This window comes from Salvelinus sp. IW2-2015, linkage group LG25 (assembly GCF_002910315.2).
Source record: "Salvelinus sp. IW2-2015 linkage group LG25, ASM291031v2, whole genome shotgun sequence".
Taxonomy (NCBI): Eukaryota; Metazoa; Chordata; class Actinopteri; order Salmoniformes; family Salmonidae; genus Salvelinus; species Salvelinus sp. IW2-2015.
The window spans coordinates 15327985-15347584 of NC_036865.1; the positions used below are offsets into that span (position 1 = coordinate 15327985).

The 19600-nt window shown below is 42.3% G+C and overlaps 2 protein-coding genes and 1 pseudogene across 2 annotated transcripts; all 3 read left to right on the forward strand.

Moving 5' to 3' along the window:
- The window catches only part of LOC111951947 (protocadherin-15-like), a 326670-nt pseudogene extending 316659 nt beyond the window's left edge, over positions 1–10011 (forward strand).
- Positions 5492–6933, forward strand: LOC139022959 (uncharacterized; the record flags this gene model as incomplete). The annotated part of the gene is made up of 1 exon (XM_070434810.1): positions 5492–6933. A coding segment is annotated over one exon (1434 nt), but the record flags the coding sequence as incomplete, so codon positions are not given.
- On the forward strand, positions 6933–8074 carry LOC139023009 (protein rtoA-like). Its single transcript, XM_070434951.1, has one exon. It carries the CDS (start codon positions 7068–7070, stop codon positions 7677–7679), a length of 612 nt encoding a protein of 203 aa, XP_070291052.1. The 5' UTR covers positions 6933–7067; the 3' UTR covers positions 7680–8074.
- Positions 10012–19600: the final 9589 nt, after the last annotated feature.

Below are 19600 nucleotides of genomic sequence, written 5' to 3' on the forward strand. Positions count from 1 at the left end.
TTTCAAGAGCAGTTCAATTTGTTTAATCAGACATTCCCCTGGTGTTCCAGAGCAGATCAAATTTAGACTAATTGTGTATTCTGTGTTCACCACATGGGGTAATCTCCTCTATCGAAAGGCCCACAACTCACATACTATACTGAACAACAAATAGAAACGCAATGTACAACAATTTCAAAGATTTTATCGAGTTACGGTTCATTTGAGGAATCAGTCAATTTAAATAAATGAATTAGGTCCTAATCTATAGATTTCGCATGACTGGGAATACAGATATGCATCTGTTGGTCACAGATACCTTAAAAGAAATGTGCCTCACAATGGGCCTCAGGATCTCGTCACGGTATTTCTGTGCATTCAAATTGCCATTGATAAAATGCAATTGTGTGTGTTGTCCATAGCTAATGCCTGCCCATACCATAACCCCACCAGTATGTAACAGTTCTGGGATCTTTTATTTCAGCTCATGAAACATAGGACCAACACTTCACATGTTGCGTTTATATTTTTGTTCAGTGTATTTTCTGGTTCAGGTGCTCTTTTTCTTCGGCCCTAACATCTGTCATTTCTAACAGATGAGATTATTTGAATTTTTTTGTTCCTTTGATGGCAATTATTGTGTCTATTCCTCTTCGGTTTAACAATTTATTTTCTTAATTTTTCATCCTGTGCCTTGATAAACGTAATGAGGAGCGTCTGTTCACTACCACCACACACTTGGCTTTTTAACTGTATCACATCACCTTCCTCAAAATTATTATTAGTTTAGAAAACTCAATCATTTAAACATAATCATTTAAACATGTGTGTGTGGTCTAACTCATCATTATGTCTGGGTATGGTCAAATATAGTATATCACAGGGGAAATGTCTGCATCCTAAAACGATCCTTTACCTCTCTGCATCATAAACCATTAGCTCCCAGTGAATGAATGGCCTCTAAGATAGGAAGAAACTCCCTCCTCTTGGTTACATCTGGATACATGAGTATTTAACTGTCCATTAGTTATATGAAGTGGACATCTCTSGATGTGCACCCGCCCTAGTCCTCCCTGCCTACAGTATCTGTCCTATGGGCCATTTGTTTTGGTGTTTCCTAAAGACTTCACCAGCCCAACAAGCCATTCATCAGCCCTACTCCCACCTAGCCAGTCCCATACMGGGAGGTGTGGTCGTACGGCAGGMATCATCAACTTTTTYTATGCACACCTCCCCGTATGCATATTTTGGATATGCTSTATGTCTGGGACAGTTATGTTTTTTCTGGGGGAAATCTCTGTGATGCTTTGTTAACTGTTGGCTAGTGTGAGGTGCATTTGAGTAAATCATCAAGAATGCTTTCAAAAAAGGGTGCAATACTGCTTTCCAATCCAGCCGCTCTAATTCTTGACAATTAGGCCAGGATTCAATCAGKTCAGCATAACCCGCATTAGCCGACAAACACGGATTTGTATTGCTTTTGTTTAGGCAGTGTAGGAGGTGTAACTGCATTTGAGCTGTCTAATTGGTAGGCGGCTGTGCTCATAGTCTTTACCACGAAACCACATCCTTATATCCACCCACGTTAGAAGTTCAGAACAAGCAAGTGTATCTAGAAATAGAGTGCCATTATAGAAATATAATGGCACTCAAATGTAAAATCATTCAAGGAAATAATAGGGATCTATATTAGCCTAATCGAGGTGTAGATAACATCACACATTCCAGTCTTCAAATTCGTAATGCAGCTGCATGGGATTTCTACTAATGTGACTCTGTGCATCCAATGGCAATGTCCGCGATAGGAAACACCAGGAGCCGCTTGTGGATTTGACAGCACTAACGCAGTTAGCCTACACCTCCGACACTGCTGAAAAACAAAATAAATAAAAAGCTATGAAAAAGCTTTGTCGGCTAATGCAGGTTACCGCGCTAATGATTGAATCCTGGTCTAAATTAATCTGATATGAGTTATATGGTGTGACAACCACAAAGCTAACCACAGTCAAAGGATGTTTGAACTTTTTACAATAACAAATCCTTTTTTTTTTTTACATACATTTATATGTTACTAACAAATGCTTTCGAGAGACAATAGTGTGCCATAAAGTGATTTTCCCAGTTTCTATTGGAAAGGTAATTGCTTAGATATGTCAACTTAAGTGTAGGGTTTGTTGTTATTTCCTATTTCTTTCTCCCCCACCTTTTTATGGATCCAACTTTTCATTTTATCTGCCAATCATTGTTATAATGGAAGAAAGAACATAACAAATAGATAACAAAAATGTTTCTGTATMCATTATTTTTTAAATGAAAATGTAACCATTGGCTTGACACAGGAAATTGCACAGTAAGTAACATTGAAATCACTTAACTGGTCAGCAGAATATATGCTTTTATATCAATGCACTTAGAATTGTGATGTTGTACTCATTATTTGCACTATTTCTTTCCTCCTTTTTTCCATGACCTACAGGCGAGGATACGGAAGAAAGGTAGGCATTTTTATTGTGATGTATTTTTATGTTATGCATTGTGTGCCAAGTCAATTTTTCCATGCTCAAGGGAGCTTTATTCACCATCATTCTTATCTACCGCTCACCTGATGGAAAACACTGAATGAGATTTAGACGGGGTCATAGAGATAGTTGTCTTATTACTTTAACATTAGCATCACAGTTTACATTTGGTTTGAAAACTGCTGGTGCAGTCATTTCAAATCTGTCTGCTGTCAAGTGACAGATGAGCATTAGGGCCATTTTCTTTCTCTACTGGTGCATGGAAGTACTACTAGGAGCTTAGCCAATGATTAACTGATACAATGTTTGACAACTTTTGACCTATCCTGAGTCCTARAAATCCTGCCCAGCATCAGAAGTGTCATGCATGCTCCCTTCATTTTCAATCTTGTTTGATAGCAGCTGTGAGTGTGCTTTATCTGACATATCTCTCTTCTGGCTTCTTCTGTCTCTCAACTTTTCTATCATCTTTTTTTCAACTATACCTTTTGTCTATTTACTTGTGACTGGCTACTCTGTTCATCCTGTCTTTCATTTTCTCTCTATTCTCCGTCACCTCTTCATCTCCTCCTCAAACCTTTGTTCGCTACACTCTTCCAACTTCACTCTCCTCTCTCTATGGCCTTAAAAAGCTTTCATTCTTTATCCTGCTGTATCTGTAGTTAAATATCAGCTGTGAACTGGACACTCTGTCTCTGTTTCTCCTTATCCCTCCCTCTCCAACTAATCTATGGCAGCAACAGCAACTGCTGAGGCCATCTCTGCTGAGACCTGAGGTAGAAACCTTACTGCTTCTGTCAAAGCTCCAGGATAGTTCTGCTATGCGCACGCTGTTCTGTACTGTGCTGTGCTGTGTTTCTAGCTATGGTTTCTAATTTTTTCTCTCTATTGATGTATCTCAATGTGCTTCTCCTGAAATTCAGGAGCTCTCCATGGAGTCAGGCATCGACCCAGGCCAAGACTACTACAGGGACGAATACTATAATTACGACCAGGGGTGAGTCCAATCCCCGCTGTCCCTCCCATATCTCATCAGTTTCGCTCTGATCCAGGGAATTGAATTGATCTCCACTGGTTAATTGCTGAAAGTAATGCCATTAAGACTAGTTTACAAATGTATCATGAACTACATTCACAAGCCCCTGACACACCAACACAACACACACCACACCACACACACACACCACACAACACACCCACAACACACACACACACACACACACACACACACACACACACACACACACACACACACACACACACACACACACACACACACACACACACACACACACACACACACAACACACACACACAACCAGTTTACTGCGCTATCCACCTCTAACTTCCTTCATATTGGATGCAAAGACATACAAATGGTATCCATTAGTTCATCTGACTCTGGGGAAGTAGATAAAGGGCCTCATTGCCAAAATCCAGAACTATCCCTTTAAGTGTAACATAGTGCATAAAACCCCTTCCAGTTATGCAGATCATCCCACTCCCACCAAATATGATCAATTGCCCAGCCTTGAGCGGAGCGTGGCACCTGAGAGCTTTGTAATGGTCTCCTCCAGTAGAGAAGAGGGGAGCGTACTTTGGCTTGCGTGGTACACTGCAAATCGGCCATATGGTCCAGAGGAAAACGATGGAACTTACAGCGATACGAACAGATGCTGACCAAATGTTGTGCATTGGACTCTCGTGTTCAGTGAGGGGTTCTTTAAAACACTCAGGGGAGTWAAGCTAGACGGAGGACAAGCTAAACCCCTACTTGAATCAAACCTTAGTCAACCGTGTGAAGTGGATCATCGACCACGTAACATATTTTAATTGCATGATCACGTAGGCCTCGTCGACTCTGTGACTTACCCTCTCATCATCCATGAAAATTCTAATTGATGCTTAGTGTATTTGTATGAGGAAGCCCTWCCGTTGAGTCTTAAAGTAATTGTGTTGTGAAGACTCTGTGGGACAGCAGGTCCCTAAAGCTGCTGCTGCTGAGGTTGCTATCACGATAACCCAGACTGCCTTTGATCCATTTCTATTTAAAGAGCAACTTAATAGCTGGGTTAAGCTCTTAATCCAGCAATCACTAGCTCTGGCGGTCTTCAGCTGTGACCCAGCGACCCCACGTGTTCAAAAGGTTTTCCATTTACCTGCTTCCTTCAGGTTTCACACAGATTCACTGGTGTAATGCAGCTTGCTTCTGGCACCCATGCCAAGTGGGTTGCAGATAGTACCACCAATTGGCACGTAATTTCAGCTCTGACATTGATGCTGATTGATGTTGGCCCCACACCGCACCTCATTTAGAGATTCAGTGTGGGGCTAATGCGGTTTGTGATATGGGTCTTTTAATTGTGCACCGCCCAGTTTAGTCTTGTACAGATTAAATTATGCAGAAGATTAGTGTTGACCCCTTCTCTTATGCATGCACTTGGGAACTGTTGATTTAAGAATGTGTTATAGACATGTAACTCATGTGCAAATGTAGTATTGTTAGAGCGAGTGCTTCAAATATCCCATGCACCAGCTATATAACACTGGAGGGTTGTGTGTGTTTGTGGCTCACGTCCCTAGGGGTGTAGGCAGAGGTTGTTAGTTACTGTCACCTCTCGAAAAAGATTTCACAATACTGGCAAATAAATGATGGTTGAAACAGCCCTTTAAGCTTTTTCCCGTTTGCCTCTAAATGTTTGTTTTCTCTCCCAGGAATGACCTTCCTCAGTATGGCAGTCGCAGGAAGCTGATCTCTCCCATGTATGATGAGTATGGAGAGCTGATTATGGAGGATGACTACTACAGCCCCCATGGGTCTGAGGTACTTATTTTATTATATGTAGCAACACTTTGATATGATCAACAATTTATAATAACTACCCACTATATAGCTACAATAATGCAATAACAGAGTTCCAATTTCAACTATATCATGTTGTCTGAACTATGTTGATGCTGAAAATCTTGTTGAATCACAAGTGATGTAACTATGGCAGGGGCGAGGCAGAGGGCGTGGAAGGGGTACTGGTCGAGGAGGCAAGAGGGTGGGATTTAGAGACCTTCCACCAGAGGATGAGATTGAGCAGGCAGAGCCAGTGGAGGGCGAGGAACCCCGTGAACCCTCCTCGGCTGCCAAGAGGCTGAAGTCCGTCATGAAGCTTAGCAAGCTCCTAGCGGCCAGTAAGAGTGGAGACCAGACTGTTCCAGCCGGAGAACCAGGCCCATCCCCCTGGAAGAAAGCCAAGATGTTCAAGATGTTTGGCGCCAAGAAGGACAAGGACTACGCRAAACTGATGTCGGCCCGCCGCATAGACAGCCAGGAGAGTCTGACGGGGGGACCTGCCGGTGATGGTCCGATAGACACCAAGTCCACCGCGAGGAGCCGGCTGGGCAAGGTAATGAATCGCATCAAACTGAGCAACAGGCTGCAGGCAAGGAGGAAGTCTCAGGGAAGCATTAGTAGAAGCTCTGCCACAGGTAGCGAGAAGGATGAAGACGCCTCGCAAGCTGCCACCAGTGACGAAGAGAAGAAGTCCAAGGTGTCTATCAGCGTGACGGTGGAGAGCGAGCCGGAGGCGAGTGGGAGTGGCAGTGGGAGTGGGAAGGGTTCTGATGAGGATTCAGAGAGAAGCAGTGTGGCGCTTTCCACCGAGGACAAAGATTACCTGAAGGTGGATCTGGACCGAGATGATACCAATGAAAGCACTGTGGACTCAGAAGAGGAGCCAGAAGAGCACCCAGAGGATTCTGATGACGAGAGCAAATCAAAGTCAGAGGGGGACGAGACCGAGAAGGAATCTGTCACTGAAATGGAATCGGGGACAGAAAAAGAGTCTGATTCAGAGAAAGAGTCAGGCTCAGAGAAAACATCTGGGACAGAAAAGGAATCAGGGTCAGAGAAAGGTTCTGATTCAGAGAAAGGTTCTGATTCAGAGAAAGGTTCTGATTCTGAGAAAGAATCTGATTCTGAGAAAGAATCTGATAGTGGGAAAGAGTCAGGGACAGAGAAAGAGTCAGGAACTGAAAAGTCAGGAACTGAATCCAGTACAGAGAAAGGATCTGGGACTGAGAAAGATTCAGAGGAAGTGTCTGAAGAGGATGAGGGGACTGGGGAGTCCAAAGAAAGTGGCTCCTCTGCCCGTTCTTCCAAGAAATCATCTGGCACTGCTACTGAAAGGTCCAGTGGAGGGACACAAGGCAGCATGAGGAGTAGTGCCTCTGGCATCAGTAGAAGTGATAGTAGCGTTGGTAGCAGTGGTAGCGTTGGTGGCAGTAGTAGCATTGGTGGCAGTAGTAGCGTTGGTGGCAGTAGTAGCGTTGGTGGCAGTGGTAGCGTTGGTGGCAGTGGTAGCGTTGGTGGTAGTGGTAGCATTGGTGGTAGTGGTAGCATTGGTGGCAGTGGTAAGCGTCGATGGCAGTGGTAGTGTTGGTGGCAGTGGTAGCGTTGGTGGCAGTGGTAGCGTCGGTGGCAGTGGTAGTGTTGGTGGCAGTAGTAGCGGCTCAAGCAGTGCTGCCTCCCAGCCTGGTTCTTCCATAAGATCGTCACAAAGTGCTGGAGGCTCAGAGATGTCCAGGCCAGGAAGTGAGGGGGTCAGTGAAGGGGAGTCAGGGTCGGGAAGCTCGGTGTACCACGGAGGCAGCCAGATCCAGCTCTCTGGATCAGAGGTCAGCGAGTCAGAGGACAACCAGCTGACGGACCAGAGCTCCCTGGCGGGCAGCGAGAGGAGCTCCACCAGCTCCAGGTCCACTGGAGGCAGCCGCAAGTCCATCCTGACCTGCAGTTCACAGGACACCATCAATGAGGAGAGTGAAGAGGAGGACGAAGGAGAATCTGAGGAGGAAGGCGGTACCACTGATGAGAGAAAAGAGTCTGTGGAAGAGCTGAGTGACGGAGCAGRGTCCAGGAGGTCCAGCTTATTGTCTGCTGGAGAAGGGCCCAGCCATAGTCTCGATGCTGGAACTCCCTACTGTTCAGACTCCAGCAACAGCCTGACAGAGGCCTCAGAGGAGACCTTCGGAGGACTCTCTCCTATCACAGAGGTGGACGAGGACGCCATTACACCATCTGAGAAATCTGACGCCAGTAGCCAGGGGTCAGCTGGTAGATCCCAGTTGGGAGCCACAGAGGAGACATCCGATGCTGATTCAGAGTCTGATGGGAACGCCACAGCCTTCTGAGGGACGAGTTGGTCAGCTGTGAAGTAAGATTGGCTGGAGTGGCCTCTCGCATGGGAGTGAAGAGAATACTGTGTGCTTCCCCTTGAGTGTTTAATTCTCTCTACCTCTCTCTATCTCTTGGAAAATACTTCTTGCATGGAAGTGGAATGGGTTGTTCTATCTTCGGTTTGAATTCTCTTTTCAATGGTGTTGAACCACTCTTTGTGGCATCTTTGTATTTTCTCTCCATCACACCTTTTGGTTGTGTTAGAAATGTTTCTTCAACCAATTGCACATTGTGTCTCTTTACGTATAGCCGTATGATGACCATAACGTAGCAGTGCTATGATCATGTTTACAGAGTTGTGTGTTTCCTATCCTGTTACTGTCATAGTTTTAAAATGACTTGTACATTGATTGGCATACTTTTATCTATGTTCTGTTTGAATGCATGATGTTTGCATATTTGGAAATACTATTTTATCTGTGCATTAACCTCATCTTTCTCTCTCCATCTTTCTTTGAATCTTTTATTCTCAGCCTGGAGTGAGAAGGAAGCGGATCAAGCTGGTGGTGGACAGGGAGTATGAGACCAGCTCCACAGGAGAGGACAGCGCTCCTGAACCCCAGAGGAACCGCTTGTCTAACATCAACAGCCACGCTAACATCAACGGGAACGTCTACTTRGCCCAGAACGGGACCATTGTTCGGACCAGGAGGCCTGGCCACCCCAACAATCTCAAGGTGGGCTCCCCGGGCCGCTTGGGAAAACAGTTTAAAAAGTTGGACATGCTGACTGAGACTCAGGAAGAGAAGCTTCCTCTAAACAGCGTAGGGGAACCAGTAACAGGAAATGGAACAGGTACACTTACAGGCATTTCCTCAACCGTTGACATTAACCTCAACACCCGGCCGTCCAGCGGGTCCCTGGGGTCCAGCATCACGGGCCTTGACAGTATTGGGTCCAAATCCAATATTGCCAAGGCCCTACATGACAGGAACAGCAGGAGTAACTGTTGTGTAGACGAGCAGGAGTCGTGTGTGGACAACATGGCGTCGAAAGAAACGTTGACGTCCCACAGTGACCACACACTGTCGGATGAGGAGGAGCTGTGGATGGGGCCTTGGAACAGCCTGCACATACCAATGACTAAATTATGACATATGGACTGCTGAGAGTTTATATTTTTCTGTTGACAATGTTGACCATGCTTTTAATGTGTTGAGATATGGGAGCAACAAATGATTGTATCCCTCTGCTGTATAAGCGCCAATCACTGTCCAAGACTAGCAGTGTGATCGCGCTAACAGTAATATTTCATTATTCTTATGAATGATGACTTTTGATATGGTGATGTTTAATGTGTCAAATACATATCCCTGATAGAGCTATTATACAAATCGGTCAACTTGCTATGAAGCAATGCTTGTCTCAAAAAAATGTTTGAAAAGTAATGAATGGTGATTGGCATTATCCATCAAATGTACCTTGAGGGCCTTTGTCTCGCTGGATGTTGCGCAATATGTTTTATAAGTATTTTCTGGATTTAGAGGTGAAGGATGTTTGGAGCCCACATACTTTATAATACAGATAAATATAATTATGTTCATTAAGAAATTATATGTATTTTGCTAAAATTGTGTTTTGTGTTTGAATAATTTCCAATATTTTGAAATCTTATCAGAAGGTTTATGGAATTATTGTTGTCTTTTATTATCAATCAGAGTATGGGGGAACATTTGGACTTGTAACCAATGACATAGAAGTTATGCAAACATGTCTGTCAATATTTCAACAAAGAAATATGTTAATATTGTCATTATTTAAACTATATTGTTTTTAACAGACATGTGTATCTACATGATGTGGTATTTTCAGTCCCTTAAAATTTGATGGAAAACCATTCTATTTGAGAAATGTTCTAAATACATCAGGTCCCTGCAGATGGGCAAACACTACCAAATAATGTTTCAATTTCAACAATAAAGTTTTAACATGCAATTATTTTGAGAACTGGCATGAATGAAGTAGCACAACATCTGCAGGTAACTCATGTCAAGACACAGGTATTGTGTAGAATGCTGTTTACAAAGGCCCAATATTGAACTCTGAAAAAGTACAATTTGAGTGACTTTGGCAAGGAAATTTGAAATTCATCCCTGTGGTTTTCATTCAGTACACTCAACATCAATCGTTTTTGTTGTTCCCATTAGCTTGTGATCTGAAAATAAATTGGCGGTATTTGACAAACTTCCTAACCTAGAGTATTTTTCTAAAGCATCCTCCTTATCATCTTGAATGACTTGGGATAGGCAATTGTATATGATATTAAAGGCTAATCATCTTTCATAAGCTTGACTTTCTACCTATAAGTCATCTGCCAATTTATCTTCGGACAATTGGAATTCCAAACTATAAAGAGATGAATAATGTGGAGAGAGAACAGAAGTGTAAACATTGAGAAGATTGAGAGATTAACCTCTTCTGAAAACCTGAAAGCTTTGATCCCTTATTGATGTCACCTGTTAAATCCACTTCAACCAGTGTAGATGAAGGGGAGGAGACAGGTTAAGAAGGATTTTTAAGCCTTGAGACAAATGAGACATGGATTGTGTATATGTGCCATGCAGATGGTGAATGGGCAAGATAAAATATTGAAGTGCCTTTGAATGGGGTATGGTAGTAGGAGCCAGGCATACTGGTTTGTGTCAAGAACTGCAACGCTTCTGAGTTTTTAATGCTCAACAGTTTCCTGTGTGTATCAAGAATGGTCCACCACCCAAAGGACATCCAGCCAACTTGACACAACTGTGGGAAGCATTGGAGTCGACGTTGGCCAGCATCCCTGTGAAATGCTTTCGACACCTTGTAAAGTCCATGCCCTGACAAATTGAGGCTGTTCTGAGGGCAACTCAATATTAGGAAGGTGTTCTTATTAATGTTATGTTTGTCGCCTTACGTGTTCGGGCATATCTGAGAATTCTCTAGAGTGTGCTCTATCCTTTCAGCCACAAGATGGCGCCTAAAGCTTTATAATGAAACAGATTATTGGCCTACATTATTGACAAACCATGAAATTACACWACACTACCAATAGAAATCATTTGGACTATCTATCTATACAAAACAGAAAAATATAAGTTATAATATGTTTCTATTTACCTATTTATGGACACACTAAATATATAAAATATTTGTTGTAAGTGCTGCCAATTTAGCCTGTATTTGTGGAATGAATTTTAACATAGTTTATTCTTATTATTAGATAGTCTAGGATTGCTGCTGCCGTATAGCTGGATTCAATGCTGATCAATTTCTTTACACTGCGTAGTTGGATGCAATGCTGATCAATACCAATACACTGCGTAGTTGGATGCAATGCTGATCAATACCAATACACTGCGTAGTTGGATGCAATATTGATCAATACCAATACACTGCATAGTTGCTGTACTGTTGATTTGGAGGGCTACTTTTCACCACTAAGTGGAGACATACAATATCTGAGCTACAGGGATGATCAAGCAAAATTAATTCAAGCATTTTAGTATGAAAATACTTTGCTATCAACAATTCAAATGAACTGAAAGGGATGAGGAATGTATTTGACAAAATGGCAGCAGTGGTGGAAAAATTACCCAATTGTCATACTTGAGTAAAAGTATAGATACCTTAATAGAAAGTTACTCAAGTAAAAGTGAAAGTCAGCCAGTAAAATATTATTTGAGTAAAAGTCCAAAAGTATTTGGTTTTAAATATAAGCATCAAAAGCAATTGTAATTGCCAAAATATACTTAAGCATCAAAAGTACAATTAAAAGTGTAAATCATTGAAAATTCCTTATATTAAGCAAAGCAGACGGCACCATTTTCTTGTTTTTAAAATGTATGTATAGCCAGGGTCACACTCCAACATTCAGACATTATTTACAAAATATGCATTTGTGTTTAGTGAGTCCGCCAGGCCAGAGGCAGTAAGGATGACCAAGTGTTCTCTTGATAAGTGCTTGAATTTGACCATTTTCCTGGTTTGCTAAGCCTTCAAAATGTAACGAGTACTTTTGGTTGTCAGGGAAAACGTATGGAGTAAAAAGTACATTATTTTCTTTAGGAATGTAGTGAAGTAAAAGTAAAAGTTGTCAAAAAAATGAATAGTAAAGTGAAGTACAGAAACCTCAAAAAACGACTTAAGTAGTYCTTTAAAGTATTTTTACTTAAGTACTTTACACCACTGCAAAATGGTAGATGTATCATTTGTCTAGGTGTGTTGGTGGGTGCGTAGGTCACAGTATTTAACTGTACTGTTTATGTGTTCATGCACATACATGTAGGTTAGTGTTGCGATATTCCTCATGCAGTTCTGGTCTGTCTGAACATGTGATGTTTTCTGTATGTGCTTCAATGTTAAGAAAAATCACATTCCAGGGAATATTCGAGATGTGACCTGGTTTCGTTCCATGTTTTGTAAAGTATACTTCTACATGAACATAAATATAACTGAACTTAATTATGTTGGTCTGGTAGGAAGATATGATCAAAAAATACACTGACACCATCTCAGCTTGCCCTGCCCCAGAAAATAACTTGGGAATACAGAGATACAGAAAATGGAAGCTACTCTGGGCAGACTAATTATAGCAGAAWTTATTTGGATATTGCTGTAATGTGTTTAAGAGGTACCTATTTCATATCTAGCTCCTTTCATCAGTAGCGTATGAGACCCTTGTTAGACAGTTATGACTGCAGACCCCTGGTTAAACATCAGCTACTGACACTACAGGTGGATCATCTGAGCAGTATAATTAGCTGAAATACTGTAATTAGTAAGGTGTTCAATATATCAAAGCACCAGGGTTCTTCTTCTGCTTAGAGAACACTGTCATAGGCCCCTGAGTCAGATGTTTTTGCATAGTAGACATATCCAGCTAGCTGCTTGTGGCAACAGACAGACAGCTTAAAAGTAGATTGTAGAAGAATGTGGTCGATAATTGATTTATTTTCTCACTAGAGGGGAACAGAAGTGTCTAAGAGGAAAATGGCTCCTGTTTAGTACAAATGCGCTGTTACCTTGAGGAAGACAGTCAGTTCAACTTGAATGAAACCTACTGTAATGTTTCCTTGCCAGGGTTGTTGAGTTTGTCCATAGGTTGTTCATTTTTCCATTAGCATCGGAATTGTTGTAGTTCTTATCTGGTTTTCCTCCTACTGTGAGATGGGATTTGTCAGAAGAAGAGCAAAAAGGGACAGGAAGAATATTTCTTATGTGGCAACTGGTTTCTTCCATCTCCCTGCTTATGATTCATACAATGCTGATTGGTCAGAGGGTCCACATACTGGCCTAAAGACATCTAAAGGCTGAATCAGTCTCCTATTAGAAGACAAAGATAAAAACRAGTAGAAACTTCCGTCCTCTAGAATCAGTGGTTTTATAATGCCAGTGCCTTGTCCAGTTTAATCAGTACAAGTTAAAAGTGAGTTTGGGCTGTGAAATTAGCCTTAATTGAGTAATGGCAACAGATTGTCTCTCTTGCGTCATTTCAGTGTTTATAGCTGCTCTATTGTGGTTGTCATTGTTTTAACTGCCCAGAATGGGCAATTTATTCAAAGTTTGTTTACTTAAGGCTCTGGTCACCGCCGTTTATCTTCCTTTTAATGGTTCGGATGAAAATGTTCACAATGTTGTTTTTCGTTTGTGATGTGCTATTTATTGGATTCCTTTGGCCTGTTTGAAGTAGGAATCTGATGCTCCTCCTCTGAGCTATTTAGAGAGAATGAGGTGCTTAGGGTGAGTAGATGCAAGTCCATCATCATCTCCTCGTTTCCACTTGCTATTTAGGACCATGTCCTTCCAAAATAAGTATCTCCTGACCGCGGTGTGAGCTATCTGGGGACCTGTTTGTGAGTAATTTCAGGATATTAGGATGTCCCAATTCGTTTTGTTTTGACGTCTCACCAGCTCCATCGTCTCCTGTGTGTATTTCTGTATGCCATTTCATATAATGCCATTTTCAAGGCAATTTAAAAAAGCTTTTTGGGGTTTTGGTAACTATATATTGTACATGTTGAGTACTTTATAATTTCTATGCTGCACATTGTTATTTTAGAAATGTACACAAACCCAAATAAAGGTTTTACTGACAGACAGGGGACACACTCGTGAACTCACACACACACAAGCACACACACACACGTGCAGTCAGACATGCTGTGCACTCCATGAGCTTGTCCCTGGGACATACCCCCAAAGGTTATATTATATCTGAAATGTTGGGTGTGTAGTGAAGTACACGCTCCACTGTCTGGCACGTCTCTAATGAAGGGGTGTACAGTATGGCCCATGATCTTGTTTTACATGCAGTATATATGCACCATTAGATACTGTACCATTCTCACGGGACTCTTACAAGATGAGAAAAGTATGCCATCTTTTGCATTCAATATTCACTATAACAAACAGATCATCAGGTGCCAAACACACTCATGGCCTCCGGACTACTAAATCAGTATTTCCAACAGAGATGGACATGATTCGTTTTAGTACACATTGTGATGATCAAGCCTGGAAAAAAATAAGGTCTAAAGTAATCAGGAGTCTGAGAGGGCCACACGTCGCCAGACCTGTCAAGACTGTGAAATTTCAGCACCCACGGTGTTAATGCATAATGTCAACCCAGTAGGTAGCCTTGTTAAAAAGCAATTAAGCCAAAATGATTTAAACATCATGTGGTTTGGCTATTGGGTAGCACAGTGTTGTTTTCTTAAAATGAGAATTTGACTGTCTGCTCACATTTAAACCGCCATTTGTGTGAGCGTAGTTCTAACCACACTTTCTCACAACCGCCAAACCCTACCAAACCACAGACTTCACACACACACGCACGCACACACACACACACACAAATATACACACATACAAATGTACAGACACACAAACACACACAAACACGTTCCCTCATGAAGAGTAATTGAGGGGTTTGACTAGTTTTTGGTGCATTAAAACAGTAGATGCTGTTTTAAATGGCTGGGACTGAGACACACTTGGTTGTCTGTGACTGGCAAAGCCATGGGTTATTGCTGACAGAGGACGTGGCACCCAATACTGTGTCTGTGTGGTTCCTTTTAATCCTGTTCCACAGAAAGGTACAATGATGGCTATATTGTCATGTTTCTATTGGATTTGCATGACATCAAGAAAAAAAATTGTGTTTGGATTAAAATGACTAAGATTAAACACTGATGCATTCTGTATAAACAACCAGAAGCCTTTGCATGCCAATTACTGCATTTGGACAAATACTGTATCACCGCGGCCAGTGGAGAATCCTCAGAAAACAACCCATGTTTCCATAGCAACTGGTCCAATCCCATAGTATGTGATGATTTGCTATTATGAGTGCATCAGAATAAGTCTGCTGGAGTCTAACGATATAACTACCCCTCCTGTCTGACACAGCAAACTGCTTTTAGCTCTTGCCTTTCCAAAACTGAAAAGTAAAGTGGTGAGAGTCGTTTTTGCCTTTGGCAGATTATTACCCCACACTGCTCTGTGTGAATGTGCTCATCACAGCCAGACGGCTTGGATGTGGTTTGGAGTGTCTGTGTGGTCCGCTGCACAGAAGACAGACAGAGAGACGGGGGGAGGGAGGGAGAGACGGATAGACCCCAGCGCTACTTTAAGCCCTCAGTTTTTCCATCACCGCTGTCGCCACTACGGTGCTTGTAGTACTTTTGAGCATAGCCAGGGGGCACAGCGAGAGAGAGAGTGAGACAGAGAACGAGCTAGAGAGAGAGGGAGAGAGAGAACAAGCTAGAGAGTGAGAGAGAGAGAGAACGAGAACGAGCTAGAGAGAGAGAGAGAGAGCAAGAGAAAGACTGAGAACGAGCTAGAGAGAGACTGCGAGAGGGAGAGACAGAGAACAAGCTAGAGAGAGGGAGAGACAGAGATCGAGCTAGAGAGAGACTGAGAGTAAGCGAGAAAGAGAGAGAGAGAGAAAGACAGAGAACAAGCTAGAGAGAGACTGAGGGACTGAGTGGGGAGCCACCAGTCTGGAGTCTAGTGGATGACTTATGAGGTTGATGGTTTGGTCTGGCGGGGCTGGGGTTTAATGGGGCTGGTGAAGGGGGGAGTGTAGGGGCGTTGAAAATAGCCTGGCCCAAACCTGTGGTTGACTCCGAGCCTCCCCCCCACCACCACCCCCTGCCCATACACGTGTGGTATTTATTTACGAGGCAGTTAACCACGTCGCGGTCCCCGCGGTGGACTGACACTAGACGACAGCAGCCTAATGTCCTGCCCTTTAAACTCAGCCCTAATGGTTGCTTTAGTGCGAGGAGCAGGCACTGGAAGAGGCGCCTAAGTGTCTTTTCATGGGGGCCCTCTGAGTAACACATCAGCTCACACATCTATGGGCCACCATCCAGGCTTTATGAGTACCTGCTTCTGTGGCTGTGGCGCCACAATTTTTAGGCACGGCTCTATGACGGGGATAGTAGAAACACGTAGGAGAATGTTATTAATCTGTTAGACTAATAGAAAAAAAGATTTTTGGAGGTGAATGTCTTTTTCATATCAGTGACTGTGACACCTGTGACATTTGAATGGCAACTAGAGCAACCTGCAATTGGTTGGGTAACAGTTGTGATCGTACTTCGTAACTCTCTTGCATTGTGTTTTTGAAGAAAAGATTATCCAACCGGTGATCCCAGGTGATTGGTGTTAATTCTGACGATAGACACTCGGAAGCAAATTAGATGTGTAGGACAACAGAATGTTGATGGCTGTAGATTCGTGATTCGTCTGTTAGCAAGGAAATAGCTAAATTAGCAGGGAGCAAATGCGACCATTACAATTAGAGCATGCTAGTTAACACACTGTTACAACAATAACATTCAAAACCACATCCCAAGAAGCCCCCAATATCTAGCAAGTACCGTAAACAAACACACAKACACGCATATATATATATATACACACTACCGGTCAAAAGTTTTAGAACACCTACTCATTCAAGGGTTTTTCTTTATTTTTTACCATTTTCTACATTGTAAAATCGAAGACATCGAAACAATGAAATAACACCTATGGAATCATGTAGTAACCCAAAAACTATTAAACAAATCTAAATATCTGTTTTATTTTAGATTCTTCAAAGTAGCCACCCTTTGCCTTGATGACAGCTTTGAATGAGTAGGTGTGTCCAAACTTTTGACAGGTACTGTATGTACATAACCAGTCAAAAGTTTGGACACACCTACTCATTCCAAGGTTTTTCTTTATTTTTACAATATTTTTTACATTGTAGAATAATAGAACCAATTTGTACCAATTTGTAAGTCGCTCTGGATAAGAGCGTCTGCTAAATGACTTAAATGTAAATGTAAATGTAATAGTGGAGACATACAAACTATGAAATAACACATATGGAATCATCTAGTAACCAAAAAAGTTTAAACACTTTGCCTTCATGACAGCTTTACACACTCTTGGCATTCTCTCAACCAGCTTCACATGGAATGCTTTTCCAACAGTCTTGAAGGAGTTTCCACATATGCTGAGCACTTGTTGGCTGCTTTTCCTTCACTCTGCAGTCRAAACCATCCCAAACCATCTCAYTTGGYTTGAGATCGGGTGATTGTGGAGGCCAGGTCATCTGATGCAGCACTCCATCACTCTCCTTCTTGGTCAAATAGCCCTTACACAGCCTGGAGGTGTGTTGAGTCATTGTCCTGTTGAAAAAAAAARGATAGTCCCACTAAGCACAAACCAGATGGYATGGCGTATCGCTGCAGAATGCTGTGATAGCCATGCTGGTTAAGTGTGCCTCGAATTCTAAATAAATCACAGACAGTGTCACCAGCAAAGCACCCCCACACAATCACACCTCCTCCTCCATTCTTCATTGTGGGAACCACACATGTGGAGATCATCCTTTCACCTGCTCTGCATCTCACAAAGACACCGGTTGGAACCAYAAATCTCAAATTTGGACTCATCAGACCAAAGGACAGACTTCCACCGGTCTAATGTCCATTGCTCYTGTTTCTTGGCCCAAGAAAGTCTCTTCTTATTATTGGTGTCCTTTAGTAGTGGTTTCATTCCAGCAATTTGACCACGATGGCCTGATTCACACAGTCTCCTCTGAACAGTTGATGTTGAGATGTGTCTTTTACTTGAACTCTTTGAAGCATTTTTTGGGCTGCAATTTCTGAGGCAAGTAACTCTAATGAACTAATGAACTAATGATCCTCTGCAGCAAAGGTAACTCTGGGTCTTCCTTTCCTGTTGCGGTCCTCATGAGAGCCAGTTTCCTCATAGCGCTTGATGGTTTTTGCGACTGCACTTGAAGAAATGTTCAAAGTTCTTGAGATTTTCCTGATTGACTGACCTTCATGTCTTAAAGTAATGATGGACTGTCGTTTCTCTTTGCTTACTGGAGCTGTTCTTGCCATAATATGGACTTGATATTTTACCAAATAGGGTTGTCTTCTGTATACCACCCCTACCTTGTCACAACACAACTGATTGGCTCAAACGCATTAAGAAGGAAAGAAATTCCACAAATTAACTTTTAACAAGGCACACCTTTTAATTGAAATCCATTCCAGGTGACTACCTCATGAAGCTGGTTGAGAGAATYCCAAGAGTGTGCAAAGCTGTCATCAAGGCAAAGAGTGGCTACTTTGAAGAATCTCAAATAGACAATGTTTGTTGGTCTTGATGTCTTCACTATTATTCTACAATGAAAATAGTGAAAATAAAGAAAAACCATAGAATGAGTAGGTCGTCACATGTCTGTGGAACTTGTTCAATTTATGTCTCAGTTGTTGAATCTTGTTATGRTCATACAAATATTTACACATGTTAAGTTTGCTGAAAATAAACGCAGTTGACAGTGAGAGGACGTTCTTTTTTTGCGCAGGGGCGCAACTTTCACTGGGGACGGGGGGACATGTCTCCCCCTCACCCCCCACATTTGTAAATAGCATTTTTGTCCCCCCTAGTTTGGTCATTGGAATGTGATACAAAACGGGGCAACGGTGTGCTTTTGGACCATGCGGATTCCTCCAAACGGTCGGGTAAGGCTGTTTTTTAATGTTTATATGACTGGATAATATTTRTTTTATAATAATAATGATATCCCCCCACTTCTAAAACCAAAGTTGCACCCCTGTATATGTATGAGTTTGCAAAACATTAACATTGAGTTGCTCCCCCCCTTTTGCCCTCAGAACAGCCTCAATTAGTCGGGGCATGGACTCTACAAGGTGTTGAAAGCGTTCCACAGGGATGCTGGCCCATGTTGACTACATTACTTTCCACAGTTGTGTCAAGTTGGCTGGATGTCCTTTTGGTGGTGGACCATTCTTGATACAAACTGGAAACTGTTGAACATGAAAAACCCAGCAGCGTTGCAGTTCTTGATACACTCAAACCAGTGTACCTGGTACCTACTACCATACTCCGTTCAAAGGCACTTACATTTTTTCTCATCCTCTGAATGGCACAGATACCCAATCCATGTCTCAATTMTTTCAAGGCTTAAAAATCCCTATAAAAAATTGTTTTAAACACTATGTACAGTAGATATACACACTACATGACCAAAAGTATGTTTACACCTGCTCGTCGAACATCTCATTCCAAAATCATGGGCATTAATTTGGAGTTGGTCCCCGCTTTGTTGCTATAACAGCCTCCACTCTTCTGGGAAGGCTTTCCATTAGATGTTGGAACATTGTTGTGTGGACTTGCTTCCATTCAGCCACAAGAGCATTAGTGAGGTKGGGCACAGATGTTGGGCGATTAGCCTGGCTCGCAGTCGGCGTTCCAATTCATCCCATAGGTGTTCGATGTGGTTGAGGTCAGGTCTCTGTGAAGTCCAGTCAAGTTCTTCCACACCAATCTCAACAAACCATTTCTGTATGGACTTTGCTTTGTGCAC